Consider the following 24,155-nt stretch of genomic DNA (forward strand, 5'->3'; position numbering starts at 1 on the left):
TCTAATCTTCACCCAGATGAAAACAAATAATGAAATCACTTTCATATAATATCCAGTCACACTTCATAAAGAGTTTTTTGAGGAAAGATATGTAATAGGAACTTCTCTTTTACCTCTAAACAACAGTACAAATTTACCTTTGTTTACGTAGCCTCTGGTCAATTGTGACTCTCCTCTCAACGCATCTGTCTTTAATTCCTTTCTGGAACTCCAAAATGCAATTTTAAAAAGACGCATTCTAAAATGCCTATTCAAAGTGGCATTGATTATTTAAGTATTTGACCGTCTAATTCAGTAAGTGTTTAGCACCCGTAATGTGGCTAATTGGACCCTGTCTGCAAAGGAATTACTTTAAAATAAGAAGACATACACTGCGAATGTCCTTTGACAGTTGAGACGTACAGATAACTGGCCGGCTAAGCCACACAGTGTGTTAGACTTCGCATGCAGACAAAAATGCCGCAGTGGTTTAGAGAAAGGCTGGGTTATTCTGAAGTGGGGAAGTTGGGAAAGAACTTCTCGGAGGAGGGGAGTGGAGTTGGGAAACAGCGTATGCCTAATGCAGATGGGGGGGCAGGCAAAGACAGTGTAGGGGTCAGGGAAACAGCAAGCACAAAAGGAAAAGGGTGAGAGAGATGAGCCAGTAGAAAATAAACACGCCTCTTAGAGCAGATTTGCGTGTTCTGAGTGGTGGGGGCCCGGCTTCCGTTACAGTCTCAGGCTTTGCTTTCAGATCTGCTTCCGGTTTTACAGTTCTCCCCTCTCCCCTGTCTTTGTCTAGATGCTGTTACCTTGGGCCTTCTTTTGCTGGTGCTGTCCTCAGTTTACCCGCTTAGGTTTTCCACTCCTTTTTTTCTTTTAAAGATTTTATTTATTTACTTGACAGGGACCACAAGTAGGCAGAGAGGCAGGCAGAGAGAGAGAGAGGAGGAAGCAGGCTCCCTGCTGAGCAGAGAGCCCGATGCGGGGCTCGATCCCAGGACCCTGAGATCATGACCTGAGCCGAAGGCAGAGGCTTTAACCCACTGAGCCACCCAGGCGCCCCTTTCCACTCCGTTCTTGTAGCTCTGAGCACTGAGCAGTTTCCTATTTCCTCTTTTGTTAATTTGCTTTTTTCACTCCCTGCATTACTCCCTTTGAGACTGTTCACAAAGATCCAAGAAACCGTCAGGTTTAAGAGGACCCAGGTACACGGTTCCACCAGCGTTTGTTAAGCACTTGCTAGGGGGCCGGCATGTGTAGATGAAGAAGGCACCTTTCCTACCCTCCTGACGCTTTCAGCCAGGAGAAGGCTCTTTTGCATCCCCGCTCTGCTTATGTTACCCTCTACCACCACCGCAGGTTGACGTCAGCCAAAGCAAAAAAGTAAAGCGACGAATAAATGCGAAGAAGCCTGAAACTGACCCCAAATTAGAATCTAGCTTGTATGTGTGCAGTGCCTGTGGTGAAACGGTGACAGGGGAGTTCGGATCCTAGCCCTGTCACTACACTTCTACACTTGCTATACTTCTACACTTGCTACACTTCTGAGCAAGATGACAGAAGAGGAACTGACATTTCTCTGTGTCCAGCACAGTCACTGGTATTGATTGTATATTATTTAATAATCATAGTTCATATCCCTTCCCGGGCCCCACTCCAAAAGCAAAAGAAAACCACCACCACCACCCACCCACCCACACACACACAGAAAAACCAACTCTTTCTATTTTTAGAGATGACCAAAACTCAGAAGCTTGGGTTTTCAGACACACCCGAGATCTGAGCCTGGTCTCAAGCCTCTAACCCCACCACTTTCTACATTTCAGGCTAAGTTATTCATTCGTTTATTGAATACTCACTAGATGTCATGTACATTGCTTGGGACTAGATTTTGAGAAAACAATGTGATATGGCCCCTTCCCTTAAACCTCTTAGAATGCAGTAAAGGGAGACAAGCATGTAAGGAAGCCCTCTGATAGGTGTGTTTCTGGGAGTCTCCAAAAATAGGATGAGGTACAAAAAGAATTCATTCTACCCAGGACTAGTCAATGGCAGAGGTCAGGAAAGCTTCCCTGGGGAGGTGGCCCTGGAGGTCCACAGAGCCACCCATCAAACCAGGTGACTGTGAGCAAGAACAGGACATTCTAACTGGAGTCAGCACTGGGGCCTGAAACAGGATGGCAAGAAACGGAGGTGGTTCGGGGTGGCTGGAGTGAGAGTTGGGAGTTAGAACATTCACTTCGCTTGTTAGAGGAAACACAGGTAACATTTATACAGTGCTAAGCATAAGGCCTGAGACATACTAGGTGCTCAATAAATGTTCCTTTTGTTCTTTGGGATGCTGCATTTGATTACCTCCCCTTCCAGTCCTGAAATTCCATGATTCTTACCATACTGTGTGAGTTCTTACTGTAGATCAGTTCATATACTGTTTTACACATGTTCAATAAATAGTCTACTACAGCTGGCAGAAGACTGGGTAAAACAAGATGTAGATTTTGGTAAAGGATTGAAACGCAATGAAATTACAATGAAATTCATTCACTGAAATGAATGTGGCTTTAAGTCTTTCTCTGTCCCTCTATAGTAACTTGAACACAGTTTTGCTGGTGTTCTGTGAATGTTGTGCATTGAACACAGTTTTGCTGGTGTTCTGTGAATGTTGTGCAAGCGTACAGATTCAGCATTGGTTCAACATACTGGGACGTAATTTGCTATTTTACCTTGGGAACTGCTCACCTGCTTCCCAAACCAGACGAGCTGCTTTTCTGTTCCCTGAAGTTTCTAAGATCATAACATCAGCCGCATTGCTGGGTGGAGATTTGAAGGCATCATACCATACAAGCTCGATCTCAGAGCTCATCATTTCTGTACCAAGTTAGCACATGTAATGCACGTTAAAATTGCACTGATACATCTCAGGTATCCCCAAAGAAGCGGTTCTTATTTTACATTCTGCTGAAGTTTTATATAAATGTACTTGGGAGCAGGGTAGGCACAGCGCAGTAGAGCTAGGCCACGGAAGGGAAACACAAGAGGTAGCAAGGAGAGCGGGCAGGAACACAGCCAAGAGTGTGATTGTAACGACACAAGGACAGCCCTGCTGTGACATGGGAGCCCGAGGTGCTGTATATCCAGGGAACCTCCCTGCCAACTGCACCCCTCCCCTACCAGTTTAGCTGGGATGGCCAGCAAAGTGTTTCTTCTGATGGAGAGGTCGCTACCACTTGCAGTCCTTTCGAAAAGCATGGTGTCTGGAGCGGGCGGCTATCAGCGGGAGTGAAAGTGTTGACTACTAAGCTCCGAGCAGAGTCGGCCTGTAGGACGGAGCCGCAGCCCAGGGACAGGGCGCGCCCGACTCCCGCACAGGAGGCGCCACGCGTGTGGTCTGCGCTGGGAAAGGGAAGGCAATGCCGCCTCCGAGAGCAACGTCAGGGTCTGGCTTCTCCCCGGCCGCAGCGGGCCTGTGCTCCTGCGGCCGGGGTCCCGGAGGGGAGCAGGGGGAAGCTGAGAACCGGCCGCCGGCACCCCCGGTCTGCGCTCCCGGCGGCCCTCGAGACGCCCGCAGTCACCAGGTGGCACCGAGGTGGCACCGAGCCGCCGCCGCCGCCGCCTCCGGACGCGGGCGAGTCCCCGTTCCAAGGGCGGGGGGCAATCCGGGCGCTCTGGCCGTCGGCCGGGTCGCGGCGTCCTTCCTCCGCGCGGTCTGGGCGCGGAGCGGGGCGTCAGGACGGCCCCGCGCCCCCGCGGCCGGGCCCTCGGGCTCCCCGGCGCGCACACGCACCTGCTCCGGGCGTCCGGCCGCCGCCGCGCGGCCCTCGGGCTCCGGAAAACGGCGCCTCCGCGCTTCCCGCGCCGCAGACGCGCTTCCCGGCACCGGCCGCTTCCGAAGTGGGTTACGGGAAGCCGCTGCGGCCCCGGGCGCCCGCCGCCCACGCCCGGACGGCGAGCGGAGGCCCCTCCGGGACGCGAACCGGCGAGAAGCCGCTGGCGGGGACGCGGCCGGCGGCGGGTTTACGCGTCCGGAGGGTCGCGGCAGCTCCTCGCCCAGACGCCGGCCCGGACGCGCGGCCGGCGCGGGAGCCTCCCCGCCCACCTCGACGCGGGGCCCGGACGCCCGACCCGAACGCTCGCCGCCGGGACCCCGGACGCGGGACCCCGGACGCGGGACCCCGACCTCGCCTCCGACCCCAGCCCCCCGCCGCTCCCCGCCCCCACGCCCTCCACGTGACAGAGCCGGAACCGTCACTTCCGGCGGCGCCGATCGCGCGCCTGCGCGGCCGCCGGGCCCCAGAGCGGTTGGCAGCGGCGCCGCATCGCCCACGGCCGCGAGTGGCGGGCGGCGTCGGTCCGGCTGCGGCGGCGCCGCGGGCTGCGGTCTGGGGGCGCGCGGCCGGAGAGGTCCAGCCCACTCCCCGCCGGCCCGGCCGCCCCGCCCCTTCCCCGTCTCCCTCCCCGGCGCCGCCCCCTTCCCGGCCCGCGCTCCCGACGCGCCGAGGGGTGGCTGGGGCGCCCGGGGCGCTCGCGGAGGCGGCGGCGTCGCCCCCGCGCCGGCCCCGCCCCCTCGCGCCCCGCCCCGGCCCCGGCCCCGCCCTCCCCGCCGCGCTCTGCGGGAGCCGGGCAGCTGCAGCGGAGCCGCGGAGCGGGCGGCGGGGCCGGCGCGGTGCGCTCGCGCGCGGGATGTGAGGCCGCCGGGCCGCAGCGCGCACGGACGCTCGCACGGGCGAGGGCGGCGACCCCTCGCGGACGGCCGGCCGCGCGCCGGGCCGCGGACCCGCTCCCGCGCTCGCCCTCGCGCGCCCCGCGCCCCCCAGCGCGCCGGCGGGACCATGAAGAAGTTCTCGCGGATGCCCAAGTCGGAGGGCGGCGGCGGCGGCGCGGCGGGGAGCTCGGCCGGCGGGCCCGGGGCCGGCTCGGGCGGCGGCGGCTCGTCCGTGGGGGTCCGCGTGTTCGCCGTCGGCCGCTACCAGGTCACCCTGGAGGAGTCGCTGGCGGAAGGTAGGGGCGCGGGGGCTCGGCCGCAGGTGAGGGGGGCCGGGGCGGGGCGGCGGCTGGCGGCGTCCGCCCGGCCCGGGGCTCGCCCGCTCGGCCCGGGGCTCGCCCGCTCGGCGCGCTCTCCCCGCCCCTGCCCCGGGCCGCGGGGGCCGTGACGAGCGGCCGGGCTGGGTCGGCCCCGCTCTCCCGGCCGGGCTCCGGTCCCGCGGCGCGAGGGGTGAGCGGAAGACGCCCTCGCGGGCGGTGCGGGGCGCGACGGGGCCGGGGACCCGCCGAGGGGCCGGTCGTGCGGGTCGAGGCTCGGCCTCCGCCCCGGTCTCCGCCCGCGCTGCGGGGTGAGGACCCTGCGGACCCCGAGGTCGAGCCGCGGTCGCGCCGCTGGGTCCCCGGGGAAGCCGGCGCCGCTCTGCGCGCTCGTGTGCGGCCGGCGCGGTCCCCGCGGTGGGTCGGCGGGAGCCCGGAGCAGCGCGTGGGCTCGGAGTCCGCTCGTCCCGTCCGGAACCGGCGTCGGACCGCGGCTGTTCGTGCCCTCGGGGCGTCTCTGGCGCTGGAGACGGGGTCGGGAGCGCGCGCGGACTCCGGCCCGCCCGGCTGCGCGTCCCGCCCTCGTCACCGGTCCCGGGCGCCGGCGGCCGATCGGGGCTCCGGCGGCGGAGCTCGCGCCGGGGAAGCGCCGCCCCGCGCTCCGGTGTGGAGTCTCCCGTGCGAGCGGCGCGCGCGGAGGCTTCCTGGAGCTGGAGCGTCTCCCGCGGAACCGGACCGGTGAGGACCGGTGAGGACGCACGGCGGGCAGTCGGCCGCCCGACCGTCCTTCACGCTCCCGGTTGCGAGAGTTGGAGGGAGCGGTTCTGGCTCTGAAAGTCGGACGCTGCTGTGGTTTGGACGCAGCAGACGGAGATTCCACTTAGGCTTTCTGAGATGCCGTAAACAATAATGCATTAGTGCAAAAAAAAAAAAAATCTGAAGGTTTTTGTCTATAAAATATTTAAAGAGAAAGAAATGCTGACTTATTCGGGGATGGGTGTCGTTTTACAAGCCACTGCCTCTAGTGAGGAGCCAGGCACACCTTGGGGGGGGGAGAAGGAGCCTTAGCTTTTCAGAGGGATGAATATATGTGGTCATTGGTTTTGATAGATTTACTGCATGTAAAATTTCCTAGTTCTTTGTTATACCTGGATGTCAAATGTTGGTTTAGATCGAGTTGTGGCTTTTAAGAAGACATGGCTGTTAAGTTAATGCTGCACTTACACTTTGAATTGTAGTGACTAATGGAAGTGTGGCTTGAGTAGTATTACAGTCACTTCATTTCACAAAATCCCAGATGGGTTTTTTTTTATAAAGTGGAAAGAAAACATTGACATTTCATCAAACTAGATTTTGGATTTGTGGCTTCTATCACTGCCCTAAGCATATCCTATCATTACCCTAAGCAAGTCATTTTCAGGAAAAGTTAAGTAATTTTGGAAAATGAAAATAAGAATTTCAAAGGGAGTGTTCATTCAGCCACAAAACATTAAAAATCAGTTAAGGACTAATGTCACTGTTAGAGTGTTCTGCTAGCTTCTGCTATAAATTTTGCCATTTTTCTTGGGAAACTCCGTAACCAAGTGCTAGGACGAAGCAGGAGCTGAAGAAGCTGTTTTGGAAGGTGGGACTTCCCTTCCCGACCCTCCAGCTCTTGGATTAGACTTTTATTTCGTAGTCGTTGGATGGGAGGGCAGACTTTCTTCCCTTGTGTATTTCTTTTCTCTTTACACATACAACTGAAATTACCCGTATTCAGTTTACTTTTTTATCCTGACAGTTTCTTCTTACTTCAAATGCATAATATCCTCTCTTTTCCAAATAATTTAGACAATTTAGACAGGATGTTTAAACACAAAGTCTGGTTCATACTCAAGAATGATCGTTCAGTAATTGACAGATACATGTCCTGAATTACAAGGTCAGGGCAAGTGGTGTGGAAAGGCATTAAAGTTTAGAGTACCTGAGTTGGGCAGAGGTATACCATTTAGTGGGACAAGGAATAAAAACAAAGACCAAAAAATGAAAAAATGAACTTGGTAGGCTCCTTTTTTTTTTTTTTTTTTTTTTTTTTTTTTTTTTTTTTTTTTTTGCTTTGGGTCCTTGTTGTTTAAACAGGGCCAATACTGTAGGTGCTGTGCCCTGCCCTGAGGTGTTTTTGCTGTAGGCATCTTGTTCAGAGTGACCTCTGTAGTGTCTTTGAGTCTTCAGTAAATCTACTGTTCTTTCTCTCTGTCTCATATTCTCTCTCCTCTTTCTAAGTATAGTTGTTTGTATTTACATACTTGCCTCTCATTGTTCAGAGTAGTTGTGTTTTATAAAGTCATGGGGCAGTGAGTAAGTTCTGAACCGCTGCCCTTTAGAAATACAGGTGTGCGGTCCTGCAAGCCCCTGTTGACAACATTTTTGTCATTTTTGTTTTATGTGGGTTTCTGTTTAAAGATCTTTTTTAACATATATTGTTGACTCATTAAAACTGAACTTACGGCTTACAGCGCTGTAACTCATTTCTAAATAAAGCTTATCTAAGACACATTATTTTCTCTGTAAGGAACAGTGCAGCCTCCTTGAGCTTAGGAATACTAGATGACACTTTGGCACTATGCTTGGGCCATTTTAAAAAATGAAATCAATAAAAAGCACAAAAATGAGAAAAACATGGCACTAAACAGATTTCAAAAAGGGCCCTTGTTTATAAACAAGGCAGAAAGGTATCTTCTTGTGTCCAGCCAGCCTTCTCAGAATTTTCAGCACTGTGCTTATGTCTGCAAATGATCTTGAAAATGCCATTGTATTGATTTTTGGGAATACAGATAAGTTTTAGTGACTACGTGAATTTACAAATATGGAGTCCCCAAATAGTGGCAATCTCCTATGTATGTATGTGTATATGTATGTATACATACGCACGCATAATATTTCTGAGTATAGATATTAGGTCACATGTATACATGTAAGTACATATTTATATATTATATATTTATTTAAAGAAATAAGCAGATTCTCGGATATATACTTATGTTGTATGTTTAAACTGTTGGGAGTAGTTTCTTCTCTGAAATAGGTACTTGTATCATTGTCTCTAGTTAAGCATGTGTATGTTTGAAATGCTTATTACACCTTATACCTTTTTAATTTCTGCTCAAAGTTTAGAGAACTAATACTGTGGAACACTTTCATGTTTTTTTCAAAAACACTTTCGTCTTTTCAGGAGTGCATGCTAACTAAATCCAATTTGGGCCTATAGGAATCTGATAGAGCCATATGTAAATTTAAGCTTGAAACAGAGTCAGAGTGTCAAGCATATGTATTTCAGTGTACTCTTTAAATTCTAACAAAACATAGGACTGGCTTTTTGGTCACATGCTAGTCAGAGCATTTAATGTTGATTGATAAGGTTCTCAATGTGTTTGGTTCTGTGTTGTTCTAAATGTGTTTGGTACAAAGTGCTTAAATAAATGTGGAACCAGGGGACTGCGACACTATCATAATTTGTTGAGGTCATCTAATTATGAGGTTCTCGGGTCTGGATAGGAATGGTATTTTGCATACAGTTTCACGGGTAAGGATGAGACTTTCTGTCACGGGCATGGGGGTTGTTGGTGCTGTCAGTGCAGGTAACGGTGAGACCAGGAATTTGCTAGAGAGTTCTGTGGAAGGAGCTCAGTAGCTCTCCGGTTAACTGCTTAGATTAGGGTCAGTTAATATAGGCTAAGTGTTAGCCACTTCTTACTGTTAATTTTACAGGAAGGTAGTAAAATACATTTGATTTTGCCATGTAAATCAATCTGAAAATGAGGGATTTAAGCATGATACTTCATAAGCAGAAATTGTCTTGGCTTCCCAGTAACTTGTAAGTCAGTTTGTGAGAGGACAGAAGGGGAGGATTTAACAGAAATAATGACGAGTCTTACTGCCCCGTAACTACTTATGAAATGCCTTTCGTGTGCCAGGCTCTGTACTAGTCATTATTTATACAATGGAAAATGAAACAGATATTTCTTTGTCCTTGTGGAATTTCCAGCCTAATATAGAAGATAAAGGTTAAACAAAAAATCATCAAGTCGTGTAGATAATTTTAATAGTTGTCACGAGAAGAAAGCATAGGGTTTAGTGAGAAAATAACTGATTCAGTTTATACTGAAGGATCAAGGAAGACCTTTTTTGGTATTTTGCCAGAAATATGAAGCATGAGAAAAATTAGGTAAAGGCAGTGTGCGAAGGTGTGAAGGTGGGGGTGGTGTGGGGTATGTCACAAATGGAGAAGTCTCTGTGTGAGGAAGTTTCAGGAACTGAAATATGCCCAGAGCTGGGGAATGTAATGATTGAATCCCTTTGGAGGAAGGACCAAGATGATGTTGGAAAGATGACCAGGGTCCAGGACTTTAGGATTTTAGGTTTTATCTGAAAATGCAATGCGAAGCTACTGAAGGATTGGGGCAGTTATAGGCTCTGATTTGCCCTTTGACAAGATCATGGTGATTGCTCTGTAGAGACTGGTCGAGAGGCGGACAGATTCGATGGCTGGTTAAGATGGTGGCAGTGGGAATGGAGAGGAGTGCTCAAGTGGGAAGACCTGGTGATAGATTGGGTTGGGGGAGGGTATTGTAGGAACTGGGAAGAATGACTGATGCAGCTCTTGGGCTTGAGGTACCATTTGCTGAGATGGGGAAGAGGAGAGAAGGAACAGACTTTTTGTGGGGAGGGAGAAGAGTTAGGAGGACATCCAGGAGTTCCAGACATGTGTAGTTGAGCTGTCTGGGAGGAAATCAGCGTCAAGTGGGAAGCTGAATGTGTGGTCTGGTGCTCAGCAAAGGTGTCTGGGTTTAGAGAGAGGTATTTTTTGGTAAGTGAACATTTGGCTGTTATTGAAAGGCCCGGGAGAGGAGAATGTAGGGAGAGAGTGTAGAATGAGAAGGCTCTCGCTGAAGGACTCTGGTAGAACACTGGTCTTAAACATTAGTGTTCATCAGAATCATTTGGGGGGGCTTGGTAAGCCCCAGGTTCCTGAGCCTGAGCCCCCACGGTTTGGTTCTGTATGTCTGGGTGCGGCCCATAATTTTCATTTCTAACAACTTGCTCACTGGTGCTGCTGCTGCTGGTCCAGAAACCATACCTCAAGAAGGGCTGATTTAGAGTAAGCAGGAGCTGCAGGAGGTATGAAGAGGGCCCGGAGAACACGGTGCTTTGAAAAGGAGGGAGTGACTTGTGTGTCATCTTGATCCCAGTTTTTGGCCACACACTCACAATTACTCATGCTTAGTTATTATTATTATTTTTCTTTCCAGATTTTATTTTTAAGTAATCTTTACACCCAACTTCGGGCTTGAACTCAATCCTAAGATCAAGAGTCACAGGTTCCTTGGGCTCAGCCAGCCAGGCGCCCCGCCCCACCCCAGTTTGTAACCTACCTTCTAAATCTGAGCTCTGGTTATTTCCTGATAATACTCTGCTCCAGCCACCATGTGCCATTCCCTGTTCCTTACCTATCACTACCTTTGCCTGTGTAAGCCTATTCGCCTCACTGCTAGTTAGGATCACTCCCTTCTTCCTATGGACATTTGTAGCTATTTATTTGCTTTTTCCTTCTTATCACATTTAATCTTTTGTCTTGAGATACAATTATGTAAGCACGTAGAAATACTAAGGTGGTTATTGTTTCTGTCTCATTTCCCTTAACAGATAGTAAAATTCTTGAGGCTAGAATTACTGTCTATTAATTGCTTTTTAAATCACACAAATTGCCTTGTCATATTAAGGACCTTCAAATTCTTTACAAAGGAAACAAATTTTGACTTAAAAAAAAATTTTTTTTTTAAATGAACACAGATGGAGTTCTTCCGTAGAATTTAAGACCTAATTCGCAAATTGAAAAGCACCGAGGGAGGGCTCTTTAGTTCTTGTCCCATCAGAGGTCTTCTGCTTAGGTCAGGGGACCCTGAATACTTGTGCGAAGACAGACTTTTTCTTTTTTATAAACCTGCACATTCATGTTTACAGCACCTTTATTCATCAGCCAAAAACTGGAAACACGGATGCTTGGTTGGCTCAGTCAGTTAAGCTTCTGTCTGCTTTCCACTCAGGTCATGATCCCAGGGTCCTGGGATTGAGCCCCTCATCAGGCTCTCTGCTCGGTGGGGAGCCTGCTTCTCCCTCTCCTTCTGCCCCTCCCCCTGCTATGTTCTCTCCCTTTCTGTCAAATTAAAAAAAAAAATCTTAAAAAAACAAAACAAAACAAAAAACTAGAAACAGGAGGAGTCAGCATCATGGTAGTATAAGATGTACCTCTTTTTTTAAAAAAATGTGGATTTATTTTTTTTAATTTTAATTCCGACATAGTTAATATACAGTGTTTTATTAATTTCAGGTGTATGGTATAGTGGTTCAACAATCACATATAAGTGAAGACAAACTTTTGAAGACAGCATTTAAGGCTAAGTGTTATTTTAGTTAGCCTCCTTGAAACCGCAAAGGAAGATAACCTCAATGTCCTCTTAGAGTTATCTTTCTCTGTTGGCATATTTTTCTTTATTTTGCAAAGGTGGCTGAATTTAAAGAAGGAAAGTATCGTTACATGCAGTTGTGTGTAATATAATTGGTTTTTGACAATGAGCTCTTTGAGGGCAGGTTCTCGTTTATCTCCGTATCTTTAGTTTCTGTCCGCAATTTTGTTGTTGTTGTTGTAGTTGAATTAAGCTCTCAGAAAGCATCATTTCCTCTTTTATAAGATGGAGTTAATATTTATTATGAAGAGTAATAGGTAATATGTGCTGTTAAGCAGATAATGTAGGATAGTACTTAACAGTGCATGCCAAGTCTTTAAATAAATGTGGGCCAGTTTTAGGTTCAGATTTGGTTATCAGCTTTCTGTGAAATCTGCTTCTGGATTTGTGGTAATTTGCTTGTAGAGTAGGTATTTATCTTGAATTTATCTTGAATTATAGTTGTAAACATTTTGAATTATTTTAATTAGATAAATATTTTATGTCATTAGCAATATATAACTTTTCAGTTTCAATCAGCTATATAGAATTTTTACCTTGATAGCAGCATACTCTTTGACGATGAGATGAAAGTGATTTGTAGCAAAAGACATTACATAGACTCTCACACGCTTCGCTTGTGTGATATGTTATCATTGTGGGGATAGTTCTTTGGTTGTAATTTTGATTGCTGTTTTCTCTAGAAGTGGCAGTTTTATTCAAGGACACTAAAGCAATTCCCAATTTTCAATATTTTGAAAAAAGTGTGGAAATTATGCATTTATGTCCAAAAAAGTGCTAAATTGCACTAACATCATATTTCTTTGCTTTTAGCTACAGTCAGCTTTGTTCGGTTAATACTGACTTTGTCATGCTGAGCAGTTCAGGTGAGGTTGACTTTGGTTATTTAAAAAAGAGTAGAAATAAGTTAATACTTGTTAGCGTCTTTCCATTATGGGATCTGCAGGAGGGAAAAATAGAAAAGATCCCTGAAGTTACTCATGTTACGGAACATACTGCGAGGTGGAATTGTTTGTCCTTAGGTTGATTCTGGACCTTTAGTGTGCGTTACTATCTTACTTGTGCATTATCTTGTTCTCTTTAACTCCTTCTCTACCCCCTTTTTTTGGGTCAAAATTTGAAGTACAACATTTATTAGAACCTATTTGGTAGCTATCAAAAGGATTCAGGGTTTGACTTGGAATTCTGAAATTAAGAATCCTGAGTGGTGATTTCAAAGCTATAGAAAGGTTTCATCAGAAGGAGCTGTGACTGTTTATTCTTGGTTTTATCCTGGATCCATCTCGTGAATCATCCATCTACTCACAAGTCTATTATTTTTAGGAAACTGAGTTGGGAAGTTGAGTGGTTAATGACCGAACTGTTTTAAGTAGTTGGGCACGTAGTTAATTTGGAGAGTCCTTTGTCTGCGTGTATCATCTTTACAAATGAGGTCAGTCAGCACATTTCTGCTAACCGGCTCACGTCTCTCTGCAGGAAAGTGGTTGTATTGGGCTTTTACACAGATACTTTTATTTTGGAATTTTTGGTTCTTGTCTTGTAGAATTCCAGTAAAGTTTAAGGGCATAGTTTGGGATGTAGCCTTTAGAGAGGCATTTTGCAGTGAATATTATTAAAAAATATGAAACAGTTGTTGCTGCCGATTTGCCTGTTTTAACTTTTCATTAAATCTTCAAAACGGTGCCTTCTTGGAGGCAGCTATTAAAAAAAAAAAAAGGGCAAAACTTGGAGCTGGGCCAGCTGATATTCTGTTACGCTACTGACTTGCATTGTGACATTTTGATTTCACTCTCCTTAAGAAAAAATGAAGTGGATAAAAATGAATCTGTAACATCTTTTTCCATTTTAGCATTCTCCCATTCTGTTTGTGTAATGGATTCTTCCTGCTTCTCTGATCTGAGAGGAGCTTGGGAAAGGAGGGATAAAGATAACAGTTTTAGGACCGAGACCATAATGAAAGGATTATGTGTGATAATCATGCATCTGAGTTCTTTGACAAGTATAGATTAGCAATTTATTTTTTTATCCCACAGTATACAATTATTTCTTAATCCTTGTGAAAAAGTCCTTTCTAGGAAGTTGCCTTATTTAGTACCCTTTAAGATAAGGGGATTGGTGCTCAGATAAAATCCTGTGGCATTTCAGAGTACTATTTAGTTTCAAAGGATATGCCACCTTAATAGATTCTTTTATCATTTTAATCCTTTGTGTTCTCCAAGTGACTCATATTTTGGAGGGTATCTGGAGGTAAAGAAATTTTCGTGTTTTTCAAGTTTTATTTTGGAAAGAATGTATAAGGAAGAGCTACGACAGTACTTTGTCTTAAACAGTACTTTCTCTTAGTTCGTGGATTGAAAGTTTACCCGTGCAAATATGTGAAGAGTTGGCGACTTTTGTTTCCAGTGCTGTCAGTTCTAGTTTGGACCCTCCCCCCACCCCCGACCTTTTTAAAAAAATATATTTTTATTTATTTATTTGACAGAGAGCACAAGCAGGGGGAGCAGCAGGGAGAGGGAGAGCAGGCTCTCCCACTGAGCAGAGAACCCGATGTGGGCCTCAACCCCCGGACCCTGGGATCGGACTCCAGCCAAAGGCAGCCTGCTGAGCCACCCAGGCTCCCCTCTAGTTTGGGGTCTTTACTAGCTCTTACAGAATTGGGTTTTCACTCAGACTGTTCCTCCCCTTTTATTTACCAAACCACCTCTTGTATTCCTCCCAGTTTTTCTTCCTGAAGTGGACTTCTGATCATTTGCCCAACTCATTACTCTGGGATTCAAGGCCCCTGTGCGGTGGGACCCCAATGCCCAACTCATTACTCTGGGATTCAAGGCCCTGTGCGGTGGGACCCCAATGCCCAACTCATTACTCTGGGATTCAAGGCCCTGTGCGGTGGGACCCCAATGCCCAACTCATTACTCTGGGATTCAAGGCCCTGTGCGGTGGGACCCCAATGCCCAACTCATTACTCTGGGATTCAAGCCCCTGTGCGGTGAGACCCCAATGCCCAACTCATTACTCTGGGATTCAAGGCCCTGTGCGGTGGGACCCCAATGCCCAACGCAGGTCTTAATCTCTCTCTTACTCCAACCCTAGGACTTGACATTTCCTGTGCTTTACTCTTGCTTTGACATTCCTGTTTTTCAGTTTATGTTGTTACATTGCCTGGAATGCAGACACCTGCCTCCCCACTCTATTTTAAATGTATCTTGTAGGATACAGTTAAAATACAGTTACTTTCTTGCAGTCTTTATTTTTCTATGAAACCCCTGTGTGCAACCAAGTGAGGGTAATCCTGCCTTCCTCCGAGGCTCTGTGTTGTAACTGTTGCTCCTATTGCCCTTACTTGTGGCAGCTTTGTTCTGTTGGAAGACAATGTGTAATACAAAGTTTCCTCTACTGCAGGATTAGAAGTTCCTTTAAGATTTGACTTGTATCCATCTTATCTCTTATCTCTTTTCTCTTAGGGTGCTGTACTCATGTAGGTATTTAGTACATTTGTAAGAGATTAAATTTTTGAACTGAAAAGCAGCCAGAGAGGCCTGTAAACATTTACTATAAAACAATTGGAGAACAACATACTTGACATATCCAAGTTTGGCTGATGCTTGGGAGTAGGTTGGCCCCATTTTTCAAGTTATGTCCTTTTACAGAAACTGAAATAAGTAGAGATATTTGCTGATAATACAGGTACAGCTTATCTAGATGAATGAAAAAAAAAATACTAACAGATTTATTTCTGGATTCCTGGCCTGTTTCATTTCTGTAGTTATTACACAAATAGTCTATCTTTGTTTTGTGGGTACTGCGTTGCTCCTCATACTAGGTGTGACTCTCCACAGTGTTCTAGCCGAGTTCCCTTGACCCATGTCGGCTTTAGAGAGAGCCACTACTGTGGGACAGAGAGGATAGACAGGACTAAAGTATGTGCTCCAAATACCTAATCTTACAGTGACAATGTTGGAAATGCTCAACTGGCTATGGGTTTCTCTTGAGAGGTTGATAGTTACCAAGGCTTAATGGGAGAACTGCTGTCTGAGAGAAAGAGAATGAAGAAGAAGGGGATCTCGTATCCTCAGTGCCCTGGGGAAGAAACTACTCGATTATGACCTTGCGGGACCCCTCTGACTAGTATGTCTAATATTGGAGGTGCTTTTCTCAGTAGAGAGACTTCAGTTTTCTTTTAGATTAGGGAATTTGTAAGCCTGGCATAAGAGACCAGAGGGAGCAAACCAAGGCTTCATGCAGTTCTGTTAATAACTAATCATTATCACCCTCGACATTCTGTTCCTTCTTTGGTTTGGGAGAGAGGTTTCCAACACACCACTTCCCCTGTCTAATTGCTGTGTTTACTTATTTTCCTTAATTTTTTGTGCCTGGGTTATTGTTAGAGCTGGCTGGAGCTTTTTACACTTTTAAGTATTCTCTTTTGAATGAGATTGTGTGTGGTTGGTCTAGATTTTACTACTCATTCTGGAATCATTAAGATATTAGTATTAAATGATTTACATATAATATAGTAAAATATTTTACTTAATGAATATTGTCAGGACTCTTATTAGGGAGTGGGATTATGCATCACTGGCCATGACCCACTTTTTCATTCTCTTGCCTGCGTAACAGAATCTCTCCTACTGAATGTTAATGGTCTATTCTTTGTATATAAAAAAATGATGGCACTGACTCATGATCAATAGGACATAGGTTTTGAGTTCTTTTTCCAGAAGTAGGATGTGTATATGCTCTCTATACATAGGCCTTTAATGATCTCTTCTCTGATCAATAGGAGAAGTTTATAAGATAGTTTATTGGTGTTGTAAGCAATAATGAGATCTGAAGAGTTTTGTTTTGTTTTATTTTCTTACCAGCTAGCCTAGTTCAAATCCTAGTGAATAGTTAACTGTTAATTTTTTATCTTTTAGCAAAATATCGTTTGTATAATCCAAACGAGGAATTCTAAGGATCTCAATTCAAATTGGTATATATTTTTAAAATATACTGAAACTAGCTGTTAGGGGTGACAACTCAAGAAATGTTACAAATCCATGAGTTTTTTTGTTTTTAAGTATATGTTGTGTTTGTGTCACTTTGCTGATGGTACTCTGTCCTTGCGCAGTATTGGAAGCGAGTTTGCGAGGTGCTGTACGAATCCGTAGTGTTCAAAGTAGAACGGAACTAATGGCCATATGTTGTGGGGTCAGTTCATTGATTTTTGTTTTTTGGAAAACTGAATACAGGGCTGAAGGCGTTGGGTGGTGTACACGAATCTAAATGAGGGTAAGGTCTTCTTGACTTCCTTCAGAAAACATTTTGAAATATTATTCTAACTGGTGTTGTTGGATTAACAGTCTTTCTTTTAAAATGCTAGTGCATCCCAGAGTCACACTGTTAGTGTTGTGGAGGGAGGAATTTAGGTCTTGTGACTTCAAACTCTTTCCACTACATGTGGCTTCCTTAACTGGCTCCTGTGCACATACAGGCATTGGCTTTTGATTGCAGTGGGGACTTTAAGGAGGCTTAAGGGACTGGGGGGCTTTTACTGTTCTGGAGGCAGCTGGAGGATTCGTGGGTGCCTGCAGGGGCTGAGGTGGAAGGCGGTGCTCCCAGCCAGCTTGGAGTTAAAGCTTTCCCCTTCGCTTTTCCCTGAGACCATCAAACCATGCGGTGCAGTTGTTTAGGACGTCAGGATTCATTTTACAAAGTTTAAACAAAATTTTTACAAAGTTTAAAATCGCAGTTATTCCCTAAATAAAATTGCAGCTTACCCTAAAATGAGTCTCTTGTCTCGGCGTAGAAATGTTCATTCGTAAATGAAATAATGTATTTGCGAACTGTAAAGTAAGTAGCATAAAGTTGCATGACTCTAGCTCCTTCAGTTGAATGTACCATGGCAACATCTAGAACTGCTATAAAACACGAGGAAAGTGAAAGAAGAGACGAGCTGAATTCTTATTCTCTACTTCCTTCGGTTCCTGGTTCAAACTTAGGAACTTTAAGGCTTAGTGCTGTCATGTCAAATCCCTTTTTGCATTCCATTTAACAAATTTGTGCTACATGTATTTAAAATAAAGAGGAACAAGGTTTTGGCAGATTTTCATATTATTAGATCATGGTACAAATACATTTGACTTACACCTGGAATACTGATCTTCTGAGTGTTTGCAGGAGAAATGAGTGCCTATGGCATCATTAAACAGTTTTCTTAAAAATGACATGACAATGCTTCTTTGATACATATGGCATATTTTTATACACATACAGGTGAAAAGTCAGAAGAGTTCTTGATATATGATTTAAAAATATTAAAATTTCTAAATTTTTTGGTTAAAATGCTACAGTTATTCCTGTCATTATCAAGAAGCATATATCTAGTGTCTCGATTTTTCTGAGTAGGAGAGCTTTTTAAAATTTTTTTATTTTATTTTATGTTTTAATTTTTAAAGATTTTATTTATTTATTTGACAAGGAGGAAGAGGAGAACAAGCACAAACAGGAGCGGGTTGGAGGAAGGGGAGGAGGAATGGTGGAGGGAGAAGCAGGGAGCCTGCTGTAGGGCCTGTTCTCAGGACCCTGAGATCATCACCTGAGCCGAAGGCAGATACTTAACCGACTGAGCCACCCAGGTGCCCCTAGGAGAGCTTTTTTTTTTTTTTTTTTAAATTGAGATATAATTGACATAAACAGTTTCAGGTGTATAATATAATGATTGCATCTTTGCACAAATTGCAAAATAATCACAGTAAATCTGGTTAACATCCATCATTCATTTTTAGTGTAGTTACACATTTTTTTTCTTGTGATGAGAACTTCTAGATCTACTCTTTCAGCAACTTTCAAGTATAGAATACAGTATTAACTACAGCTGGCATGCTCTGCTGTACATCTTGAAGCCTTAGAGCTTTTTTGTATCAAATTATACCCCCAACCCCATTCTACCTCTGATTATGTTTCTCCTTTACTCCCAACTTCAGAGGCTGTGTCCCTGATTTATCTAATCTGCCCTGTTTCTTTCTCTATCAACTATCTGATTTTTCTTGTTTTCTGCTTGTTTTTAAAATTCTTATTATATCTCATGTCTGCTCAGCATTTAAACCTGTTTGTTTCTCTCATCTTAAAAGGTCAAATAAAAACAAAACTAGAACTAAGTGATCTTTTATGTTTCTTTTTCTTTTCTCCCCCTCCCCCCCAACATTAATTGGCTTTTCAAAAAGAACAGGCTCAGTAATGGTTCTTAAAATACGGCTTGTGGGCCCCAGGAGGAAGGATTCCCCAGGGCCCTTCGAGGAGTGCTTTCAGGTCAGAATTATTTTCATGATGCTACCAAGACATTTTACACTGCATTGGCATTTGTGTTGATGGTCCAAAAGCAATAGTGGTGGTGGTAAAACTTTTATAATATCTTACCACAAATCAAGACAGTTTGCACTCAGTTTTTTTAATTGTTTTTTAAAAATTAATTAATTAATTAAATTTATTTTTTTTAAAAAGATTTTGTTTATTTATTGAGAGAGAGGCAGTGAGGGAGAGCATGAGGGAGAAAGTCAGAGGGAGAAGCAGACTCCCCATGGAGCTGGGAGCCCGATGCAGGACTTGATCCCGGGACTCCGGGATCATGACCTGAACCGAAGGCAGTCGTCCAACCAACTGAGCCACCCAGGTGCCCCTGTTTTTGTTTTTAAAGCCAGTTTCCCTTAAGAATATCCTGGATAAAGCTGTAAAAACCCTATCAATCTTGGCTGCTTGAGTACATCTTTTTTTTTTTTTTTTTTGGTTGTGGTAAAGTGTGTATAACATAAAATTTACCATTTTAATCATTTTTAAGTTTACAGCTAAGTAAGTGGCATTAAGTACACTCACATTGTTATGTGACCATTACCACTACTGATCTCCAGAACTTTATTTTCTCTAACTGAAACCCAGTACCTATTAACCACTAGTTCCCATATCCCTTTTCCCCAGCCTGTGGTAAACACTGTTTTACTTCCTGTCTCTATGAATTTGAGTATTCTGAGTGCATCTTATAATAGAATCACCCAATATTTCACCTTTTGTGTCTGGCTTATTTCACTTAGAAATAAAGTTCATCCATTTTGTAGCATGTATCAGAATTTCCCATTAAGTGAATAATATTCTGTTGTATGTATATATCACATATTGTTTATTCATCCATCAGTGGGCACATTTGAGTTGTTTCTACCTTCTGGCTATTGTAAATGTTGTTGTGAACATGAGTGCACAAGGATCTTTTCAAGCCCCTGCTTTCAGTTCTTTCTAGTATATATCCAGAAGTGGAATTGCTGGCTTATGTGATACTTCTGTGTTTAATTTTTTGAGGACCTACATTCTATTTTCCATAGTAGCTGGATTTTTATTTAAAAATTCCCACCAGCAACGCACAAAGGTTCCAATTTTTCCCATCCTCACTAAAACCTGATATTTTGCGTTTTTAAACTTTTTATGAAAGTCCATTCTAATGGATGTGAAGTGGCATGTCATTGCAGTTTTGATTCATATTTTCCTAAATATAAGTGATATCGAACATCTTTACATGTTTTTATTATTGGCCGTTTGTAAGTACACATCTTTTTAATGTATGAAGAAGCGGGAAGTGTACACAAAACACGTGCTGCATAATGAAGTATGATAGTATAATGGAGGAAAAGTGTGTGGGTGATTGAGTTGTGTCCTAGACCAGCTGCTTTTACATAGAACACTATTTTTATTTGAAAGAATGACTGACAGACTATGATTCATTTAGATCTGGGTATTTGGCAGATATTTTCACTATTAAGTAAGGCTGTCACTTCAAGGAAAACACCTGACAGATGTTATTAATGATGGAATTTGAGCTTTCAAAAAGAAAATAAGAATTTTGGAAGACTGTATTTGCCATTGTGGACTTGACAGCTTCCCATTACGTAGGCTTTTCTGAGGAGATAGATGATAATGTTATTTTCTTTTGAAAAAATTGTGTAATGGAAGATCTCTTTAACTTAGTGAACTGATATAATATTTTCCAAATGTATGATGTTACAAATGTACAGTACGAAACTGACCATTGGATTTTAGTTTAACAGTGCGAGAATTTAGTGATACTTGCAACTAACCTTTAAGAAACTACTGTTTTGTTTTGCTGTAATAGCGAAGAAGAATATCCGTACTTATTTGAAAAGACTATTAAGATAGTTTTCACCTTTCTCTCTGTGTATGCGTGAGGCTAGATTTTGTTCATATGCTTTATTGGGCCCAAGCATATGATAGGAGATTTACTGCAGAAACGATCATGAGAATCCAGCAGTCTTCTCCTAAGGCAAATATTAAAGAGCTTTGCAAAAATGTGAAGCATGCCATTTTTCTCTCTAAATTTTTAAGAAATAACAACTAGTTATGTTGACAAGTCATGTCTATTATTTTAAATGAGTTAGTAAAGATTTAAAAAATTCTCAGTTTTAATTTCTAAAAATTTATTTTGGAGAGAGAGAGTATAAGTGCATTTGAACGTAAGCATGGCACGAGGCAGCAGGGGAGGGAGAGGGTCAGACAGACTCCACACTGAGCGCAGAGCCCAATGTGAGGCTCGATCTCACGACCCTGAGACCATGACCTGTGCCAAAATCAAGAGTCGGACGCGTAAGCAACTGCACCACCTGAGTGCCCCTCTCAGTTTTAATTTCTAAAATGGTAATATGGATTGATACGACCATAGGAGCAAAAGCTCTCTTGGGTCTGTGATGGATCCTGAGCCCAAAGGGCTCAAGAGTTGCTAGATGGTGTATAGTTTAGCAAGACTGTCTAACACACAGTCCACTAGCTGCATGTGGCTACTTCTTGAAATGTGGCAGGGCTGAATTGGAGTGTGTCACATATGTAAGATACACATGGGATTTCAAAGCCTTAATGTGAAAAAAGGAATGTAAAAGATACTATTAATATTTAATATTGCTTACATGTTGAAATAATAGTATTTTGGTTGTATTGCATTAAATAAAATGTATTATTAAAATTCACTGTGTTTGTCCTCTAGAAAATTTGAAATTGCATATGTGTCTTATTACATTTTGTTGGACATGTATCGGACAGTACTTGTCTGGACTGTGCAGTTTGTATGGACGCTACACTTCGCAGTTGGGGTAGTTCACCTGGGGTTCATTGACAGCCATGTGTTTTTTTCTTAGGCAGGGGCTTATGGCTTTCACTGTATTTCCAAGGGACACATGACCACAGTAAAAGTAGGAACCGCTGTAGAAACTGGAGACAACCTGTTAGAGTTGCTGCTTGTAGTTACTTGGGTACTGTTAGTGGCTTGGATCTGGGGCAGTCTCTTTCTCAGTGGTCGGCTGGGCAAAACCTGCAGTGTGAGGGGTGTAGTGAGATGCATTCTCGGCTTCTCGCGTTGGAACTCTGAATGTTCACACAGAGATGTTTCTATAGAGGGGCATGAAGGCACGACAGCGCTGTTAGAGTAGAGTGCAGGTTGACCTGAGTACCTCATCATCAGATGGAGGATTGTTTGTGAGGGGAAATACTCTGAAAGCCAGAGTGTGGATAGGAGCTGTCAGAGCAGAATCCACTACAAATTGGGGGATTTCCTACATGTCATGTTGGGAACTGTGATCGATTGAGGAACATTTTTCAGTTGAGCATTCATAGAGGTTGCAAATAAAATGCGTATTATTTGGTTGTACAGTATAACCAATACAAAACATGTATTAAAATAAAGTAGTAATACATTCCAAAGATGAAGATACAGGGTGCTTGTTTACTGTGTATCCCTAATCCTCAGTGGGATGATATAAAGGAGCCACGGAATTGGATTTGTGGATTAAGTGGTTGCATGTTTTGCTTGAGTTACATATGTGATGCTGTTTATGGGATAGATTTCCTGACGAATGTTGTCAGTTCTTATCTAGAAAGTCTTCCTAAAACAGTGAAATTTCAGGGCCCACTTAAGTGAAAAAAGAAGGCTGGATTGAGGGTATATCAAATATAATTTCATTTCAACCCTTTGCCATCTCAGTGACAAGTGCCCTTACTGTATTGTTCATCACAATGTGCCACAATATTTCTGTTTTTCTCCTCCCGAGAGACTGTAAACTCACACATACCGTGTCCTACTTAAAATGTGTTCCAGAACCTAGCACAGCCACTTACTAGAATTTGTTGGAGGGGCACCTGGGGGGCTCAGCTGGTTAAACATCTGATTCTTGATTTTGGCTCAAGTCATGATCTTGGAGTGGTGAGATGGAGCCTGCTTAAGATGCTCTCTCCCTCTCCTTCTGCCTGCCCCCAACCCCCACATGTACTCTCTAAAAAAATTGTTGGGAAAAAAAATAGGAAGAGCCTCTATCTGATGGTTAGCTAATTGTAGTTCGGGTGAGATGCAGGAGTGTGGTAGCTGGGTGAAGAGACCATGGGAGGCTGTCTGAGAAGGCGGATGATGGATGGGTCTTGGAGTTGCAGAATCCCAGACCTTATTGAGGTAACTGGGAAAAGTTTAAGATGTAGGTTTCTGTTTTTACCCTCACGAAGCCAAAGAGTCCCAAGAAGAGGTTAGTATAATGATGAATTTGGGAAGAAAAGACAAATTTAATAGCAGTGTGTAAGAATTGGCTAAAATTTTGGTGCTTTTCAGTTCTGCTATTTCTGGTGAGAATGAAACTGTGAAATGGGTGAGAGATGATTGAGACCCTAAGACCCAGGCTTATGAATGGAGGAGTTTTGAAATGTAAGAAGGGGAGAAAAAAGTAGTTAATGCAGTTATGGAAAAAAAAAAAAAAGAAAGCATTAAACATCTAAGATCCGACTTTCCCTATAGGAAAGAAAATGCGGATAAAGATGTCATGGCTGGAAATAAAGGAAAATCAAAAGATGGCGACTTCCTGCGGTCTCATGAATGGGGGTGATGATGCGGGACCCTTGGGGCTGGTGCTAGAACAGGGAAGTTCAAGAGGAATATGAATGTCCCTTTACTTGAATGGCTTTTTTTTTTTTTAAAGATATATTAATTTTTTAAAACATTACCATTCTGGAGAGCCTTATTCTTTAACACACTGGTTATCAAACTAATAAGTATGTAAATCATCTGGATGTTTATTAAAATACACACTCCTCTCTGCTAGATCTGGATGCAGCATGAGGTTCTGCACTGGGTCAGCTTTCCAGGGATGCCAGTGCTGCTGTTGCCACAGGTCGCATTCTCCTCTAGCCAGTCTCCTAAGATGGGGAGAAAAAATACCCCCCAAAGTGGCCAGATCAGTTCATGAATACAGGTCTCCCTTGACTTATGATGGGGTCCCATCCCCCAAAACCCATTGTAAGTTGAGGATATCATGTTAAAACTGTAATACACCTGCCTCCTGAATGTCATAGCTTGCTGTGCCTGCCTTAAACGTCCTCAGAACACTTGAACATTAGCCTCCTGTTGGACAAGATCATCTAACACAGAGCCTGTTTTATGGCAGAGTATTAAATATTATGTGATTTGCCAAATACTGTCCTGAAAGTGGGGAAAAAAAAGAGTGGCATGTAGCGGTACTGGAGGGTTGTGGGTGTGTCGGCTGTTTACCCTCATGATTGCCTCGGCTGACTGGGAGCTGCGGCTCTGCCATGGCCAGTGGCAGGAGAGGGTATCGTGTCACATACTACGCGCCGAGG

General features: G+C 44.3%; 3 protein-coding genes across 3 annotated transcripts in view; 1 reads left to right on the forward strand and 2 right to left on the reverse strand.

Moving 5' to 3' along the window:
• LOC123391660 (translation initiation factor IF-2-like) overlaps positions 1–3,231 on the reverse strand; it is a 44,176-nt gene extending 40,945 nt beyond the window's left edge. The window contains exon 1 of the mRNA XM_045078899.1: positions 3,154–3,231. Within this exon, the coding sequence (XP_044934834.1) occupies positions 3,154–3,231 (78 nt within the window). The remainder of the gene's footprint in view (positions 1–3,153) is intronic.
• On the reverse strand, positions 976–4,813 carry LOC123391678 (translation initiation factor IF-2-like). Its single transcript, XM_045078939.1, has 3 exons — positions 4,589–4,813; positions 3,154–4,486; positions 976–2,850 (listed from the first exon to the last, which is right to left on the reverse strand). Exons 1-2 carry the CDS (start codon positions 4,811–4,813, stop codon positions 3,551–3,553), a joined length of 1,161 nt encoding a protein of 386 aa, XP_044934874.1. The 3' UTR covers positions 976–2,850; positions 3,154–3,550.
• The window catches only part of BMP2K (BMP2 inducible kinase), a 124,967-nt gene continuing 105,621 nt past the window's right edge, over positions 4,810–24,155 (forward strand). The window contains exon 1 of the mRNA XM_045067949.1: positions 4,810–4,980. Coding sequence (XP_044923884.1) covers positions 4,812–4,980 — 169 coding nt within the window. The 5' untranslated portion in view covers positions 4,810–4,811. The remainder of the gene's footprint in view (positions 4,981–24,155) is intronic.

This window comes from Mustela putorius, unplaced genomic scaffold, assembly GCF_011764305.1.
Source record: "Mustela putorius furo isolate JIRA1106 unplaced genomic scaffold, ASM1176430v1.1 tig00000040_pilon_pilon_pilon, whole genome shotgun sequence".
NCBI lineage: Eukaryota > Metazoa > Chordata > Mammalia > Carnivora > Mustelidae > Mustela > Mustela putorius.